At 55.2% G+C, this 15,557-nt stretch overlaps 4 protein-coding genes and 1 pseudogene across 5 annotated transcripts; 2 read left to right on the top strand and 3 right to left on the bottom strand.

Annotated features, from left to right (window-relative positions):
- Positions 1–1,043: 1,043 nt before the first annotated feature.
- CAOG_04111 (protein kinase) lies at positions 1,044–6,176 on the bottom strand (annotated as a pseudogene; the record flags this gene model as incomplete). Its single annotated transcript has 4 exons — positions 1,044–4,517; positions 4,540–5,177; positions 5,434–5,526; positions 5,757–6,176.
- A 712-nt stretch (positions 6,177–6,888) lies between these two features.
- CAOG_04110 (hypothetical protein) lies at positions 6,889–9,911 on the bottom strand. Its single transcript, XM_004347885.2, has 4 exons — positions 9,863–9,911; positions 8,181–8,951; positions 7,599–7,997; positions 6,889–7,422 (listed from the first exon to the last, which is right to left on the bottom strand). Exons 1-4 carry the CDS (start codon positions 9,893–9,895, stop codon positions 7,117–7,119), a joined length of 1,509 nt encoding a protein of 502 aa, XP_004347935.2. The 5' UTR covers positions 9,896–9,911; the 3' UTR covers positions 6,889–7,116.
- A 350-nt stretch (positions 9,912–10,261) lies between these two features.
- Positions 10,262–13,051, top strand: CAOG_04109 (hypothetical protein). The gene is made up of 8 exons (XM_004347884.2): positions 10,262–10,357; positions 10,722–10,751; positions 10,864–10,960; positions 11,335–11,454; positions 11,534–12,191; positions 12,305–12,455; positions 12,574–12,645; positions 12,754–13,051. The coding sequence occupies exons 1-8, from the start codon at positions 10,312–10,314 to the stop codon at positions 12,846–12,848; spliced, it is 1,269 nt and encodes a 422-aa protein (XP_004347934.1). The 5' UTR covers positions 10,262–10,311; the 3' UTR covers positions 12,849–13,051.
- A 22-nt stretch (positions 13,052–13,073) lies between these two features.
- On the bottom strand, positions 13,074–14,225 carry CAOG_04108 (L-threonine ammonia-lyase; the record flags this gene model as incomplete). The annotated part of the gene is made up of 2 exons (XM_004347883.1): positions 13,074–13,879; positions 13,937–14,225. The coding sequence occupies 2 exons, from the start codon at positions 14,223–14,225 to the stop codon at positions 13,074–13,076; spliced, it is 1,095 nt and encodes a 364-aa protein (XP_004347933.1).
- A 275-nt stretch (positions 14,226–14,500) lies between these two features.
- On the top strand, positions 14,501–15,529 carry CAOG_04107 (hypothetical protein; the record flags this gene model as incomplete). Its single annotated transcript, XM_004347882.1, has 1 exon — positions 14,501–15,529. A coding segment is annotated over one exon (1,029 nt), but the record flags the coding sequence as incomplete, so codon positions are not given.
- Positions 15,530–15,557: the final 28 nt, after the last annotated feature.

Genomic DNA, 15,557 nt, shown 5'->3' with positions numbered 1-15,557 from the left:
CTTCAGTGGTGAAATTCGGGAAGGAAGCCAAGCTCGAAGCAGACGACAGATTTGAGCTCACCGACGAGTTGCGACTCATCATTGTCAGCGGCGGGTGCTGCGATGATGGTTGTTGTTGCTGCTGCTGCAAGTGGCCCAAATTCGTTGCATGGGCAGAGCCTGTGGAGGCCGCACCCGTCGACGACGACGTGACTGATGAAGCCGCCTTGCGTGTCAGGTCCAACTCAAATCCTTGCTGTGCTCGAAGCTCCAGTTCGGTAATGCGTCGCTGTGTCTCTACTTTGGTTCGTTGGTGCGCATCATCTGACGGCGGCGGCACGTTGCTGACACTCGTCGAAGGAGCCGAGGTCGTGGGGACAAGGTTGTTCGAGCCAAGCGGAACCGAGTACATGTGTGCATGTGGAGGAGCTGACTGAGGTACCGAGCCGTCGGATGGGAAATGCTGCTGCAGCTGTTGTTGCTGTTGTTGTTGTTGTTGTTGCTGCTGCTGCTGCTGCTGCTGCTGCTGCTGCTGCTGCTGCTGCTGCTGCTGCTGCTGCTGCTGCTGCTGCTGCTGAGGTTGAGGCTGGTGAGTGCCAGCAACGGCTTGCGCGTAGCCAAAGGAAGGCTGGCTTGCATGGCTACCCGCACTGGCTGAGCTCGTCGTCGTTTCGTGCGCAGGAGTCGCGGAAACATAAGCAGAAAACTCGCCAAAGCTGGAATTGGGGTCATTGGGATCAGAAACATCAACACCATTCTGCTGCGGGAAGAGCTGTCCAGAAGACGTCTGAGGGGTCACAGGATTGCTCGGCCATTGCCCCGAGCCGAACACGGCAGAATTGGTCGAAGCGTTTGGATTGGAAGTTGGCTGAGCGGGAATGGCTTTCTGCGGAGCTGGCATTGATTGCGCAGGCTGTGTGTGATGTTGCTGAACCTGCTGCGGCAGTGGAGGTTGCTGCTGCTGAAGCGGAGGTTGCTGCTGCTGAAGCGGAGGTTGAAGCGGAGGTTGCTGCTGTTGTGGGTTTGGCATCAAAGATGTCTGCTGCAGCAATGGCGTTGCCAAGGGCGTCTGCTGCTGCTGCTGCTGCTGCTGCTGCTGCGACTGATACGACGGCTGAGGCAGTGGTTGTTGAGGCTGCGGTGGCTGCTGTGCTTGAGATGGGAGCGAAACCTGGTTGGCCACAAACTGCTGCTGCGGCTGCTGTTGTTGCTGTGCCTGCGGTAACTGCTGCTGCTGCTGCTGCTGGGTGCTTGTGGCAAAAACAGGAGACTGGGATGCCGCTGAAGGGGGAGAGGTGAAAGCCGCTTGCTGAAGAGTCGGCAGCATCGTGTGGACTTGGTTGACCGGTTGTTGAGGCTGAGCCGGGGTGGCCTGAGGCGACAACATCGTTTGCGGATGGTGAATGGGCTGCGCTTGTGGTTGTTGCGTCGAGGGCGGTGCCGATTGAGGCGCATGCAGTTGCTGCTGAGGCAATGGTTGGGCTTGTTGCTGGGGCATTGGTTGCGGCAGCTGAGACTGTTGTTGTTGCTGCTGCTGTTGTTGTTGTTGTGGAGCCTGAATCGGTTGGGGCTGTTGTTGTTGTTGTTGTTGTTGCAACTGTTGTTGTTGAATGGGCTGCTGTTGCATTTGCGGATGCTGTTGTTGAGCGGACGGCGGGTGCATGCTCGCAAGCGACATGCCAACAGAGCTGCTGAAGCTGGACGATTGCGACAACAGCTGCTGCTGAGCGAGCAGTTGCTGCTGCTCGGCCAGTTGTTGTTGCTCGGCCAGTTGCGCGCTGGCTTGAATGCGCAACAGAAGCGCGTTGCGTTCCTCGCGGTGGGCATCGAGCGCCTCACGCATTTCAGCCAGATGACGCTGGCACATTGTCTCGAAATCAACAAAATGACGGCGAACCGTCTCGTCCCACTCGTCCTGGGCGGCGGCGCTTTGATTTTCGCTCAACGTCGCCTGCAGCTGCATGAGCTGGGAAATTTGGATGCCAAGCATTTGTTGCTGGTGGTGCAACGTTGCGCTTTGCGCTTCAACACCTGGAAGCGTGATCAGGTTCCGGCGACGGGGGAGGGTGCCAGAGACGGACGAGACCGCCGGCTGCGTCATCACTGGCACGCCCGAGTTGATGGGGAATTGGTGCTGCAAACCGAGAATCGTCGGATTCGGCGCGTAGACAGCGCCGTGCGGTTGGTAAGTCCGCTGAGAAAGCTGTGCAGTCAATGGCTGCATCTGTGCCGGCTGGGACGATTGGTGCAAATGCTCAGCCTGAAGCTGTTGTGTTAGCGACGCGTTGACGCCGTCCATGGAAGCAGACGCACCCAACGGGAAATCGTCGACAGAGGGCGCCCCAGAAGGAACGGAAGGGCGTCGGGTGTCCAGCTGAGTGAACGCAACGTTTTGCAAAACAGCGTGCGGCAACCCAGTGACTGGTGGAGACGCGGGTGTGGCGGTCGGGTATTGGGATGCCAAGGGCAAGGGCGGGTGTTGTTGTTGTTGTTGTTGCTGCTGCTGCTGCTGCTGCTGTGGTTGAAAGACCGGCTGCCCTTGGTGCTGGAATGGCGGTTGTTGCGTGGGAGGTTGCTGCTGCTGGTGCTGCTGCGGATGTTGCTGTTGCGGATGGTGATGTTGCTGTTGTTGAAGTTGGTGTTGTGGTTGGTGCTGTTGCGGCACTTGCTGCTGTTGCGGCAGTTGATGCGTTTGGTGCTGCTGCTGCTGCTGCTGGCCGGCGGCACTCTGGGTAAAAGCAGCTTGCCCAAGAGCGCCCGGATGCTGCGGCGACTGCTGCTGAGATGCAACTGGAGACCCAAAGTTCGTTCCTGCAGTACCGACGTCCGGTTCGGAATTGGTGGTGAGCCGCGTATCACTGTCACGCCGCGTGAAATCGACTGGGGGAGCTGACGTCGTGCTGGGAGAGCCGGGAATCGCGCCCAAGCCAGCCACGTTGCGATTGTAAGGGCTGGTGGCAGAGGGCAAGCTGGGAGCTGGGGACGGGGCGACACCATCGGTGGAGGAAACTGGAGAGTGAATGAGCTCGGTTCGAAGACCAGCCGAGTCGGAATTGATCAGAGCGCCGTTCGAGAGCGACTTGCGGGGCAAGGGCGTTGTGGCCGTGGTGGTGGCGGTGATTGTTCGAGTCAACTTCCGATGTGCAGCATTTGTCGCGTCTGTCGTCACAATCGTCATGTTGTTGGCGCCAGCGGTGAAAGTGGCGCGCGAGCCAGAAGCTCGACGCACGTGCATCGAGTGAGGAGACGTCGACAAGCCCGCGCGAGGAGACCGACTGCGAAGGTTGCGAGAAGCGCTCGACGCGGAGGCGATTGAATTGATGGACGATCCCGTGGACGTGGCAGAAGCATCCTGACCGAGCGGCTGGACGAAACTGGCGTGCTGGGTGCTGGGCGGGGTGCGGGCCAGGTCTTCGGAAAGCACCGTGTCATCATTCCCCTCGCCGCTTTGCAAATGCGCCTGCTGGGTGTCCGACGAAGAAGTGGGGCCCGATCCATCGCCATCTGCGCCGCCAGCAGTCGCCGCTGCGAGATTCAAGCGCACAAACTCGGACATGCTGTTAAATTCGCCATTCACTTCTGGCCGCGCAGCATAGGTACCGCTCGAGTCGAGCGGATCGGTGTTGGGATCGAGCATGCCGTCATAGTCGCCGCGCATCTGGAACTGCTGCTCGACGATACGCGTAATACCTTCAATCACACGCTGGCAATCGCTGGCAGCCAACAAGTTGGACTGAACCATCTCCGTGGCAACCTCTTCGGGCGAATCGTCGTACAGCGCAAAATTGAACTCGATGCGCTTCTTTTTCAACTCGTCGCCCTCGCGAACAAACACGAGGAAGCGCAACCGCACGCTGTCGTCCTCGACAGAGACCAGCTCGACGTCGGCGTCCAGACCTTCGCGGACTTGCTGAGCATCGAACTCGCCGCTAGACTGCCTCTCGAGTTCGACATTAGCCCCGGATGCGGCCGACTCCGACGCGTCGTTGCTCAGGGACGCATCCACCGCTTCGTCGACCAGAGCCGGGTCGGGTGCGCTCCCACTCTCATGCAAAGCATTGCTCGCCAACACAGAGCCCGCGTCGCTCAGGGAGGGCTCAAAGTCGCCACCCGGCACGCCGGCAAGCAGCGATTCGCTGTCGCTGTACTGAACACTGGAGCGAGCGTTGACGCTGGACAGCGAAGCGTCCGAGTACGTCCGATCCATGTCTCGCGACGGAAGCAGATCTGGGTCTGACACACTAACGTTCGGGGACGAATCGTCAAGGAACATGCTCTCAGAAACTTGCAACGAGTGTCCGCTGGAAGAGGCCGCCAAGTCCAGCTGCGACGACAACGAGTTGAGAGCCAAGTCCAGCTGCGACGACAACGAGTTGAGAGAGACGCTCAGGCCTGAAGATTGTGATTCTGGCTGTTGCTGCTGCTGCTGTTGCTGCTGCTGCTGCTGCTGTTGTTGCTGCTGCTGCTGCTGATCCTCCTCTTCTGCTTCGTCGTGAAGGAAGATCCTCGTCTTCTGCTTCGTCGTGAAGGAAGGGATGCTGGAGAAGCTCGGCCACAGACAACCGACTCGCGTCGGGCTGAAGACAAGAGTCGATAAACTCGCGAGTCGCGGGATCTGTGACCTTTTCGAGCGACTGCGGCTTGATACCCTGTGTCACTTTTCGGAAGACCTGCGCAGCGTTGCTGCACTCGCTGTATGGATACTCGAGCGTGACCATCTCGAGGACGCACATGCCGAACGCGTAAATGTCCACCTTCTCGGTGTAGTTTTCCTCGTACATTTCCGGGGCCATAAACTCGGGCGTGCCAATCACAGAGGCGGCGTGCGAGTCATTCTTGAGGGTGGCGAGACCCATGTCACCAATCTTGACATCGCCGTTGCTGCCGTTGATGAAAATGTTGTCGCACTTGAGATCGCGGTGGATGATGGGCATCTCGCGCGTGTGCAGATAGTTCAAGCCCTGCAGAATCTGACGACACCAGTTCTTCAAGACGCGAGGCTTCACCATCTTGACGCGCTGCAGATACTGCTTGAGCGTCCCCGAGGTCATCAGTTCGGTGATGAAGACGAGCTGCTTTTTCCGGTTTGGCTTAAACCACGAGTCGTAAAACACGAGAATGTTTGGGTGGCGCAGCTGCTTCAAAATATTGACCTCCTCGAGGAACTTTTGCCGGTCTTTCTTGCTGAGCGATGATGTCTACACAGGTGTGGTTGCAAAAACAAACAAAAAAAAATGATCAGACAAAAAAGGTGAGAGACGACTCGAAACGATCGCCTCAGCTTTCGCAAAGTTCTCGCCAATGGGAACGAAACGGCCCGCCCAAACTACCAGGATCCTCTCTCTCTCAAACACTCATCTCAAACACTCAGCGACACAGCAAACAAATCAAAAGACACACTGGCTGTTTTTTTTTTTTTTTTTTTTTTTTTTGGTGCTGCTGCTAAGGCGTTACCTTGAGCTCGTTCCAGGCGACCTCGCGCGCCTCCTCGGTATCCAGGCCCTTGAAGACAGTCTTGAATGCACCCGTGCCAAGGACTTCATCGTACTGTGCATCCAGCAATTGACAAAACAGACGGTGAGAAAATCACAAACAATAAAATCACGTTCAATGAGTCTTCAACCAAAAAAAAAAAACTAAAAAAAAAAACTTTCAAGCTCAACACAACGAGCGAAAGAAAGAGGGGTCCACAAAACACATGACGATAGGGCAGTTCAAGGACGAGACACCAATCGCCAACCCATCGAATGAAGGTGGCAAAAGCGAAAGCGACTCACACAAATGTAGCGGCCGCCTGGAGACTGGTCGATGACCTGCTCGTCCAGCTCTGGATCGTCCATGTCGCCCTCCTCGCTCGAGTCGTCGTCATCGTCGGCGGCTGCGGCGGCAGAGGCTGCGGCATGCGTGATTGGGGCTGCGGCAGAGTTCAGGGAGGCGACGGGCACGGGCGACACGAGTGTCGAGCCGCGAACGTGGCTCGTCGGTGGTACGTGCGACGCGCTCGTGTCGCCAACTCCCGTCCCCGCTGCTGTCGCCAGTGCTGTGGCTGCCGCTGCGGCTGCGCCCAGGGACGGCGACAGAAGCGGAGATGCAGAGCCTGCTTCGGCATTGGCTGTTTGAGCAGACGCAAGACTTGCATGCTGCAGCTCGGCCGACTGACTGCTGCTGCTGGCGTCGCCGTTGCCGTGGCCGTCCATGTTTCGTGCGGTATGGGGAGGTATGTGTGTGTATGTGCGCCCGCGCGGTCTGCAGCACGATTGGCCAATTGGACGGGGAAAAGAAGACGAAAAGAAGGTTAAAACAATAAAAAAAAAACCAAAAAAAAAATAAAAATAAAAAGGCAGAGTCAATGCAAAAAGGACTAAACTCGAAATACATAATAATAAAAAATATTGAAAAATAAAATGAGAAAAGCTCTCGTGAAGCACAGCAGCCAGAGTGTTTGTCCATTACTAGTGAAACTTGCACAGATGAATGTCACAATTTTGGTCAATTGTTAGGCCAAGCGACGGGGCAATCAAACGAGTTTTATGCAAATTGGAGGTCAAGTTGGTCCTTCTGACACATTGTGCAGAGAATACCTTTGCTTGGTTCATGTACGGGCTGCAAATCAAAACCAACCACTATGCTCTCAAAAGCAGCTCAAAACGCATAAATTTTGAGTGAATATACCAAACCTAATGAAAGAAAGGGACAAAAAGAACGAATACGCGGCGTGCAGCCGTCGTTCAAAAACGCGATCGCCTGATCGCTGATTTGACACACGGGATACCACCCTAGCCAAGTTCACGCACCTTGACATCGTTGTCAAACATATTTTCACCGTAATGAAAAAGCAGCGGCGGGTGGAACGCACTCGAGCGATACCAATATCGATCAACAAACATGGGGTTTTGGAAAATATAAGAGTAATGGTTTACGTCGTGACAAACAGTAACAACAATCATCACATCCATGGTGCTGCACAATACCGTCAAAAAATGCAGACAGAAAAACGAGCAAAAAAATAAGACCAAACCGAACAAAAAGCACAGCTAGCACATGGCTAGGCGAAACAAGACAAAAGCAGAACAAAAAGAAAAAAAAAAAAACACCAAAATTGGGGATTGACCGCCATCCGATCGCATGGGGGCAGACTTATTTACTACCAGTGTAAATGTACTTTGCGGTCAAGTTCTGCAGCATTTCCGTGCCATGTGCGACACAGAATCTCTTGTTGTTAAAGTTGTAAAACTGCCCTCCGAGCACTTCAGGGCAGCCTGGGCGTTCGCATGTGAAGCAGGTCTTGTGATAGTACGACGAATTGAAGGTGAGAACCTCACCGACAATGGGTTTGCTGCAAGTAACACAAATCACGCCCGTAACCGCTTGGTAGTCCAGAATGCAGTAAGGGTGGCCTTCGTGCACAAAGAAGCCGCCGTCTTGCAACTGGCTTCCGCAAGTCTGTGTTGACAATGAAGGGGTTTTGTCTCAATCCAGTGAGTGTCCAGCGGAATGGGATGTGGGTGTGGGTGGGAAAATCAGCTCCATCAATCAATAATAGAGCGCCAATGTTTGAAGCAGCCAGATCCCCACAATGCTGCATCCGCGAAGCAAAACACACAGACAGATACCATTACCTTGCAGCAAAAGCAAGGCTTGTGCCAATGAGCACCAAGCGCGACGAGAAACTCGTCAGTAATGAGCGCTTGGCATCCACGGCAGTGGTCGCCCTGCTTGACATCCGCAGAGCTGAGAGAGACCTTGCAGGTGCCTTCCTGGCAGTAAGGCTTGCCATTGACCAGCATGTACTCCTTGAGAGGGCTGCCGCACTTGGCGCAGGCAAAGCATGCTGCGTGCCAGTCCTTGTTCATGGCGTGCAAGCCACGTTCCACCACCGGCAGGTTGCAAAGCGCGCACTTTGGTGCAATTGCGTTGAGGTAATCGCGGTGGCAGTACGGCATGTCGTTATGGTGGAAAAAGTTGCCGGTAATGGGCAGCTTGCACGCGTGGCAAACAAAGTGGTCGTGGTGCCATGTCTGCAGCACAGAAACAAATGAATGTCACGAAACAAAAGGCAAATGGGTGAGTTTTATAGGGGGAGGGGTGTTATCGCGGTGACTGACTCGCTCCTGTCGCAAAGAGAAAAAGCCCCAAAACAAACGCATCCAAAAAAAAAACAAACAAAAAAACCAAACCACAAAACAACAAAAAGCACTTACTCGACCAAGCGCTTCCAGCGCGGGCTGTGTCGACGTCACAGGGTTGCGGCACGTAGCGCACAAGGGCACACCGGCAGCGTCGTGCTGAGGGACGGGCTCGGCGGCCGGCTCCTCCTTCTTGGCGGGTTCGGGCGCAAGGGCCTGGGCGGCTTCGGCGCCCGAGGCGTGAGCTAGACTGGCATAGTTGAGCTGGGCAGAGCGCGGAAGCGTTGCCGGTGCCTTCTTGAGGTCGGAGAAGGACTCGTATTCGGGGCTCGAGACGAACGACTGGGCCGAGGTGAGCGAGCGAGCGGCGGCAGCGCTCAGAATGGTGTCTGCGGGCACATCGTACACGTCCGACTTTGTGCGCTCAGCAGGATGGTTTGCCGGCAGTGGTGGCTTCTCGCCATCGGGGAAGAACAGGCTTGCGGGGCGCGGGGCCACGAGCGGCGAGGGAGCAGCGTCGCGGAAGGCGACCGTGTTCATGCCTGCACCCTTGCCCGCGCTGAGGATGGCCGAGGCCATGATGTCGAGATCGTCAAAGACAGAGTCGAGCTCGGCTTCCGTGAAGCGATCGTGCGGGCGCGGGGCGGCATTTCCCAGCACGGCCGTCTTGAGCTTCTTGTCGACAACGGCGTACAACGGGTCGGACGTCGTCGGTGTGGCCAGCGTCGCCGCTCGTCCACGCGGGGGCAGTGTCGGCGGGTTGAAGTGGCCCGGGGCCTGCAGGTACGACGTGCCCAGCGTGTCGCTCGAGGGGACTGGCGCGATGACCAGCGAGGCGAGCTTTGGCTTTCCAGTGGCAAACGGATACAGAGTCAGCAACATGTGCATCCAATCGATCAATCTCGCGTCTCACCCCCGGTGGCACATAGTCGGAAGTTGTCAACAAGATGTAAAGGCGAGTGAGCGGAATAGGCAAGTGTGGTGGGAGAGAACGTTGAGTGCGTGAGATCAAGTCATCAGTCTTTGGCTTCGACCTGTTGTTTTGCTCGCGCTCTCTCGCTCTTTTTGCCGCCTTTCGAACAGAGCAGCCGTCTCAAAAAGCGCATTCGCACACAACGTCCTTCTGCCTTACAACAAAGAACAACGAACAAACACCCCTCCTCATAAAACCACAACCAAACCAGTGTGTGTGTGTGTGCGGTTTTGTTGTTTCTTTGTTTTTGGAAAGCGATTGATTTTTTTTTATTTTTTATTTATTTTTTCAAATCTTTTTTTTTTTTTTGTAATTTTCCGCTGGTTTTTTTGGGCGTTCGTTTCGTGTCGCATCATCGTTCGTCGAAATGCGCAGCGGTTGCAGTCGCCTCGTGGCAATGCACTTTGCGCAATGACTGCACGTTTGACTGCGCAGTGGCCTTGTGCGGAACACCAACACAACCACGTCACAACCCACGTCTGTTTCGCCTGGTGTCCCTCCCATCCCCCTCCCGCGTCATAAACGCAGCCCTCAATTGTGTGTGCAACCGACAAGCAGATGCGCGTCGAGGTGGCGGCGGACCTGACTCGTATTTCTCGCCATGCGTGACGCGAGTTCCCAAACAAAACACAACGTCGAGCTGATCAGCTATCAGCTCGATGGGGAGCACAGTTCGACCCCACTGACACTCGCTAGCAAACCCCAAATGTAAGCAAAACACACACACAGTGGAGAGAGTGTGTGTGTTTGAATGATGATCGGTAGCGCAAAAGGACGAACACACCTGAAGTTCGGAAATGTCGGCGTAGTCAGACATTGAGATTTGCAAAGAGTGGACTGGCACCTGCACCCTGTAGAATTCTAGATAGTATGTACTGGATCCAAATACGCTGATTGATGGATGATTTATGCCTGCGATGCGAGGCGAACATCAGCGAGCCAGCCAATCGGAGCTTTGTCGATGCCAAAACTGGACAAGGTCCATGTTCAAGCACTCCGGTCAATATGCCCACCAATGAACCAGGTCGCAACGATCCCTGTTGAGAGTTTTAGCGTCATTGATTTGACATTCTGGAGATTGTCAAGATTGAGCGCCCATATTCAAGATTTGAGCTCTCTTGTCATAATCAAAGATTGAAGCCGACAGTATTCATGGACCCCTCATCCCCTCTTACTTCATTCATTCCTTTTTTTTCTTCTTCTTTTTCTTGTTTTCCTCAGCAGTCACACACAATGACAGATGCAGCCCCGCGCATCCCGACCGAGGTCACCGTGAGGGGTAAGTAGATCCTTCCCTTCGCCTGTCATTTGCTTCTCCCCATGCTCTCTCTCGCTCTCTCTCGCTCTCTCTCGGTCTCTCTCTCTTCCCCCATTCCATCATCTCATTCGCCTTGGCTCACTCTGCGATGCAAGTGCGAGCTCACCGAGACGCGCGGATTGCGTCGAGATTCGGTCCATCGCAAACCGGTTTCACGTCCTTTTTTTTTTTTTTTTTTTTTTTTTTTTTCTTTTTTTCCATTGCAACACTTCGATTCGCTCTGGCAATCTCGCTTTTTTTTTTTGCCTCGGTTTGCTTCCTGTCGTGTCGCTGTCTCGCTGTCTCACTCACTCTGCGATTTGTTGCCGACCCTCTATTTGGCCAGTGTACACGGCGCGGAATCTCCAGAAAGAAGGTACTTGTCGTCGAAGAAAAAAAGAAAAAAAAAAGAATTGGGTTCTTCAGGTCGACTCACTTGCTTTTCACCGAACGCATCCTGCGATGTGTGATGAATGGCGACGATACAGTGACGGGCTACGTCAGCATCAAGCTCGGCCGCGACAAGTTCAAGACGGGCACCTCGGAGAAGAAGGCCAGGCCTGATTGGAACGAGGAATGTGTGCTGTGAGTTGAACAGCCGGTTTGCTTCCCCCCCCCTCCGCTTTGGCTTGCGGGGCAGTTGCAAAGTGTGATGGGTTGGCTGTGGGATCGGTAGTTCAAGGGGGTGGGGGTGGGTCGGGGCGAGGCGAGGAGGGTTGGGGTTTGGGGGAAGCCCAACGCCAAACTTGACCCGATTGGATCGATGATGACGAACATGTGTCGCTGCAACCTGTCATCGTCGCCCATGCCGAGACAGCCTCGACACGAGATGTTGCGTCTTATCATGATCTAACTTTGTGGCGTGATCACGATCTCACCCCGCTGCATTTCTTGCTTGGTTTTTGGTTTTTGGTTTTTGGTTTTTGGGCTTGTGCGCCGGCGTTCACCCCACATCGCAGCAAGGTCAAGGATCCGCGCGGCGCCATCAAGGTCCAGTTGAACGACAAGGGAACGGGCGACATTGTCGGCTTGGTGCGATGGCACGTCGCCGAGTTGCCCACATCGCCCATGGGTCGCAAGTAAGCCAAACGTTATGTTTCGCCATTTCGTTGGTACCTGCATGTTCCAGGAGCTTACCGAAACCCGTTACTCGTTTAGATGGATTCCGCTGCACCCCAAAAAGGTCAAAACCATCAATAACATTGCCCCCTCGGCGCTGGGAGAGATTTGCGTCGAAATGTTCATCAGCAAAACGGCCGATGCAGCACTACACGCAGAGCACCACCGCAAGTGGCCAAGTTTCAAAGTGAAGGGCGGAAGCGACAAGGTCGACAAGTCGCTGTCCACGTCGAGCAACTCGCTGCATCCACCAGACGGCAGCAACCTGCAGCGAAGCAACAGCAGTACGAGCGTGGCCACGGTTGCCGCAACGCCGATTGCCGCGCCTCTTGACGCGAGCTCGCGAAGGAGCAGCCAAGTCAATATCGAGACGCCGCCCCCAAGTACTAAAAAGGACTCGTCCAAGCGCGTCTCGGTCGTGGGCGAGGCCGCTTCCGCCGCAGCCTCCGCACAGTCAGGTCCGGCGCCAGAAATCAGCGGCGTCAGCCCCAAGGAGTGCACGGTTGCCGGCGGCGTCCGTGTGATTGTCAAAGGGTCCAAGCTCGGCACCAACACGGATGACATTGCCACCGTCCGCTTTGGCGACAACGACGCGCTTTCGGTCGAGTGGATTTCCAGCAGCAAGGTTGCCGTCGTCACGCCTCCACGAAACAAGGCCGGCAAGGTGCCTGTGACCATTATTCTTCGAGACGGGCGAGTACGTTGACGGCAGCGCGCTTTATTTTGACCCTGATGGTGTTTTTTTTTTTTTGTTTTTTTTTAATTGAAGTTTGACTGACGCCGAGTTTTTTTTTTCTTGTTGGTTGACAGAATGGTGGTGGCTCCAATTTCACCTACCGCGAGGATCCGAACGCCGATCATTCGGTCAGCAATGGCCATGCGAAAGAGAGCAGTTCTCTAAGCGCAGCCGCTGCTGCGGGCGGAGGCTTTGAAACCCCATCGTATCCAGCAACAACTGCAGGTAATGGATTTGACAAGCCGTCAAGGCTTGGATTGGCGTTGTGCATTTTGGAGCATTTGCGTGCTTGAAGTTGACATTCGCTCACAAAAATCAACTCGCGTACGTTTCTCTGTGACAGACGAAAACTATGATGCCATGTCCCGTCCCCGCCTGATTGCTGAAATCCAAAAGCTCAAGGAGGAGAACATAAGTATGTTGTGACCCCCCCCCCTTTTTTTTTCTTTCTTTCTTTCTTTTGAATGGAACGGGTTTCATCTCGGCAGTCAGTCACTCATTTTCGCTCAATGTCAACTCGCAGAAATCATGGACACCAACGCCGCAATGAAAGAGTACATTGATGCGTTGATTATTAAGATGCTCGAAATGGACGTGGATGCTTTGGAGAAGCGGTGAGCTTCCGTCTACAAGTGATCTGCCACGCCTGCGTCTTGCATTCGCGGCAAACTTTCCGCCTCGTAAAACTTTTTCTGGTTAATTCATTGTTGTGTTGTTGTGTTTGTGTCTCTCTCGCGCTCTCCCCTTCCCTCTTCCTCTCTCCACCCGATCTCCCCAGTTGACTGTTTTTGTATCAATGTTACATTTCGAGTTTCACACCATTCAACCACTGTATTTCTTTTTTTAATTCATGTCAAGGTCAAGGTCAACGTCAGAGGAAACTTGCGCAACATGATTCATCGAGACATTCGACCCACAAAGCACAATCGCCACCGTCTGGCCAGCAAACCGTTGTGCGTGTTTCCGGAAGGCAGCAATAGCAACCCCAGCTGCACCTTCGACGACGCGATGGTGGTACTCGAGCATAAAGCGCATCGCACGAGCAATCTCCACCTCCGACACTGTGACCCACTCGTCGACAAGGTCTCGACACACATCGAACGTCAAGCTACCCGGTTCGATGCCGCCAGCCGTGCCGTCGGAGAGCGTTTCTGAATCTTCGGCTTCGTCCACAATGCGGCCGGCCTCGACCGACCGCACCATCACGCATGACTGCATCGGACTGCACCCGACAATGCGAACATTGGGCACGAGGGCTTTGAGGAAGGCTGCCATGCCGCCAATGAGTCCGCCGCCTCCAACAGCAACAAACACGGCGTCGACGTTGTGCAGGCCTTGGTGCACGACCAGATCCACCGCAACCGTGCCATTGCCACCTGCAACATCCCAGTCGTTGTATGGCGACACGTACACGGCTCCACTGCGCTGGGCGAGCTCCTGGGCTGCGTTCTCGGCGTCGAGGCACTCCCGGCCTCCAACAATCAGCTTTGCCCGCATGAGCTCGAGTCGCTCCCGCTTGGCTCGCGTAATGCTCGATGGCACGCAAATCGTTCCCGAGATGCCCAACGACTGCATGGCAGCGCAGCACGCGAGCGCATGGTTGCCAGTCGACGCAGTCACAATCCGAGGCAGCACTAGTACATTTTGATCTGCGGATTTGCTCGATCCAGCGTCATGATGAGAGCCAGATGATTCCGAGCTCGAACCAGAATCCGCCTGACGCGGCAGCGTCGCTTGGTGCTCAGCTGCCTCGATCAATGCTGTGAGCTTGGCGAACGCGCCGCGGAGCTTGAACGATCCCGTTGCCTGCTCCGACTCGCACTTGAGGAAGACGCGCGTGGACGGTCCTGCCAGCTTGGACAGCCACGGACACGCTTCTAACGGCGTGGTGCGAATGTGCTTGCGAATGCGCGACTCGGCTGCGAGGACGTGCTTGAGCAATCTTGCGCCGGTCGTGCTTGTGCTCAGTGAGGTGGTTGGCTTGGGATTGCTCATCGCCGCGATGTTGGAGAGAACTCGATGAACAGGAGCCAAAAGGAAGGAGTGAAGGTCAAAGTTGATCTAAATCCACCTTTATTTTTGTTTGTTATTTGATCTCTGAGCAGCTCAGTTTTGTTCTTGTTCTTGTTGTTGTTGTTTTTGGGGTTTGTTCTCGTCACTGTTCTTCACACATTTTTGCTGTCTGCTGTTCTAGTGATTGCGTTGGCGTTGGCATACACACACGCACGGGCACCCAAGTGCAAGTGGAGGGGCCTTCCAGTGCAATGGAAATGCCGCGAATCGAAGCAGAGCGAGGCGAGCCTGACGATGCACCACCATCATCCAGTTTCAGTCTCAGCAGCAGCAGCAGCAGCAGCAGCGGGACTCGTCAATGGAGTGGTGCAAGTAGCAGTAATGGCATTGGTGGTGCTCGCTCTGGTGGCCTGCTGCAAGACCAGCTGATGGCGCTCTGCAGCCAGGCCGTCCAAGCGTACCTGCAACAATCGTCCGTCAGCAGCAGCGAGCCAGAGCATCACTCAAGTCAAGCACCAGAGTCATCATCAGAGTCATCACAGCCATCTGAAGCACTCCAAGTCGCACCTGCACTCGGACGGCTGCTGCCTGACATGGTTGAGCTGCTGCGACGCGCGTTGGACAATCCGACCAGCAGCACGACCGCCGCCGCCCAGCTTCTGGTTGAGAGCAAGACCGAGTCAAGTTCCATCATCGGAATTGATGCCACTGCTTTTCGTGCCCCGAGCGACCGCCCCGGAACTGGAACTGGGTCGTCATCCGCCGTGTCCACGGTCTCAGCCAGCAACTCGTCAACGACCCTGACCGCCGATTCCGACGACCAAACATCATTATCTGCATCGACGGCGGGGCCAGTGACCAAGCGACAGCGCTCTGTCTCGATTGACGCAAACGTCGTGGTGCCAACCTCTGACGTTTCGTCGACATCCTCCTCTGTATCCAGTCTGAGAGATTTGGGCGACCACTGCGACGACGACGAGGACGACGACGAGGACGCAGACGGTAGTACTAGCGCCAGGAACTCGAGCGATGACGACGACGACGACGACGACGACGACGACGAGGAGAACGACGCCGACAGGTCCACCATCACCAGCGAGGACGAACTAGACAAGTCACTCGGCCAGCAACGGTCTCGACAGCGTGAGCTGCAGTTGTCAACCTCACCACAATCATCCCTTCGTCAAAAACGGCATCACCTGAGGCGGCAGTCGGTTTGCGATGAAGGCGTCGACCAAGCTGCTCCCTCAGCCATCAGGAGGATTTGGATCCCGTCGTTCGACACCGTCGACGAGCTGCAAAACACTCGCCGGC

Source organism: Capsaspora owczarzaki (genome assembly GCF_000151315.2).
Source record: "Capsaspora owczarzaki ATCC 30864 unplaced genomic scaffold supercont2.6, whole genome shotgun sequence".
NCBI lineage: Eukaryota > Filasterea > Ministeriida > Capsasporidae > Capsaspora > Capsaspora owczarzaki.
The sequence above is the reverse complement of the archived record's forward strand: the minus strand, read 5'-3'. Positions and strand labels throughout refer to the sequence as shown.

Coding starts and splice junctions, on each gene's coding strand:
- CAOG_04110 (XM_004347885.2), bottom strand. CDS start 9,895: ATGTCTGACTACGCCGACATTTCCGAACTTCAG. Junction 8,952..9,862: donor CCGACATTTCCGAACTTCAG/GTGTGTTCGTCC, acceptor GCCACTGGAAAG/CCAAAGCTCGCCTCGCTGGT. Junction 7,423..7,598: donor AGCCTTGCTTTTGCTGCAAG/GTAATGGTATCT, acceptor TTGTCAACACAG/ACTTGCGGAAGCCAGTTGCA.
- CAOG_04109 (XM_004347884.2), top strand. CDS start 10,312: ATGACAGATGCAGCCCCGCGCATCCCGACCGAGGTCACCGTGAGGG. Junction 11,455..11,533: donor ACATCGCCCATGGGTCGCAA/GTAAGCCAAACG, acceptor TTACTCGTTTAG/ATGGATTCCGCTGCACCCCA. Junction 12,192..12,304: donor TTATTCTTCGAGACGGGCGA/GTACGTTGACGG, acceptor GTTGGTTGACAG/AATGGTGGTGGCTCCAATTT.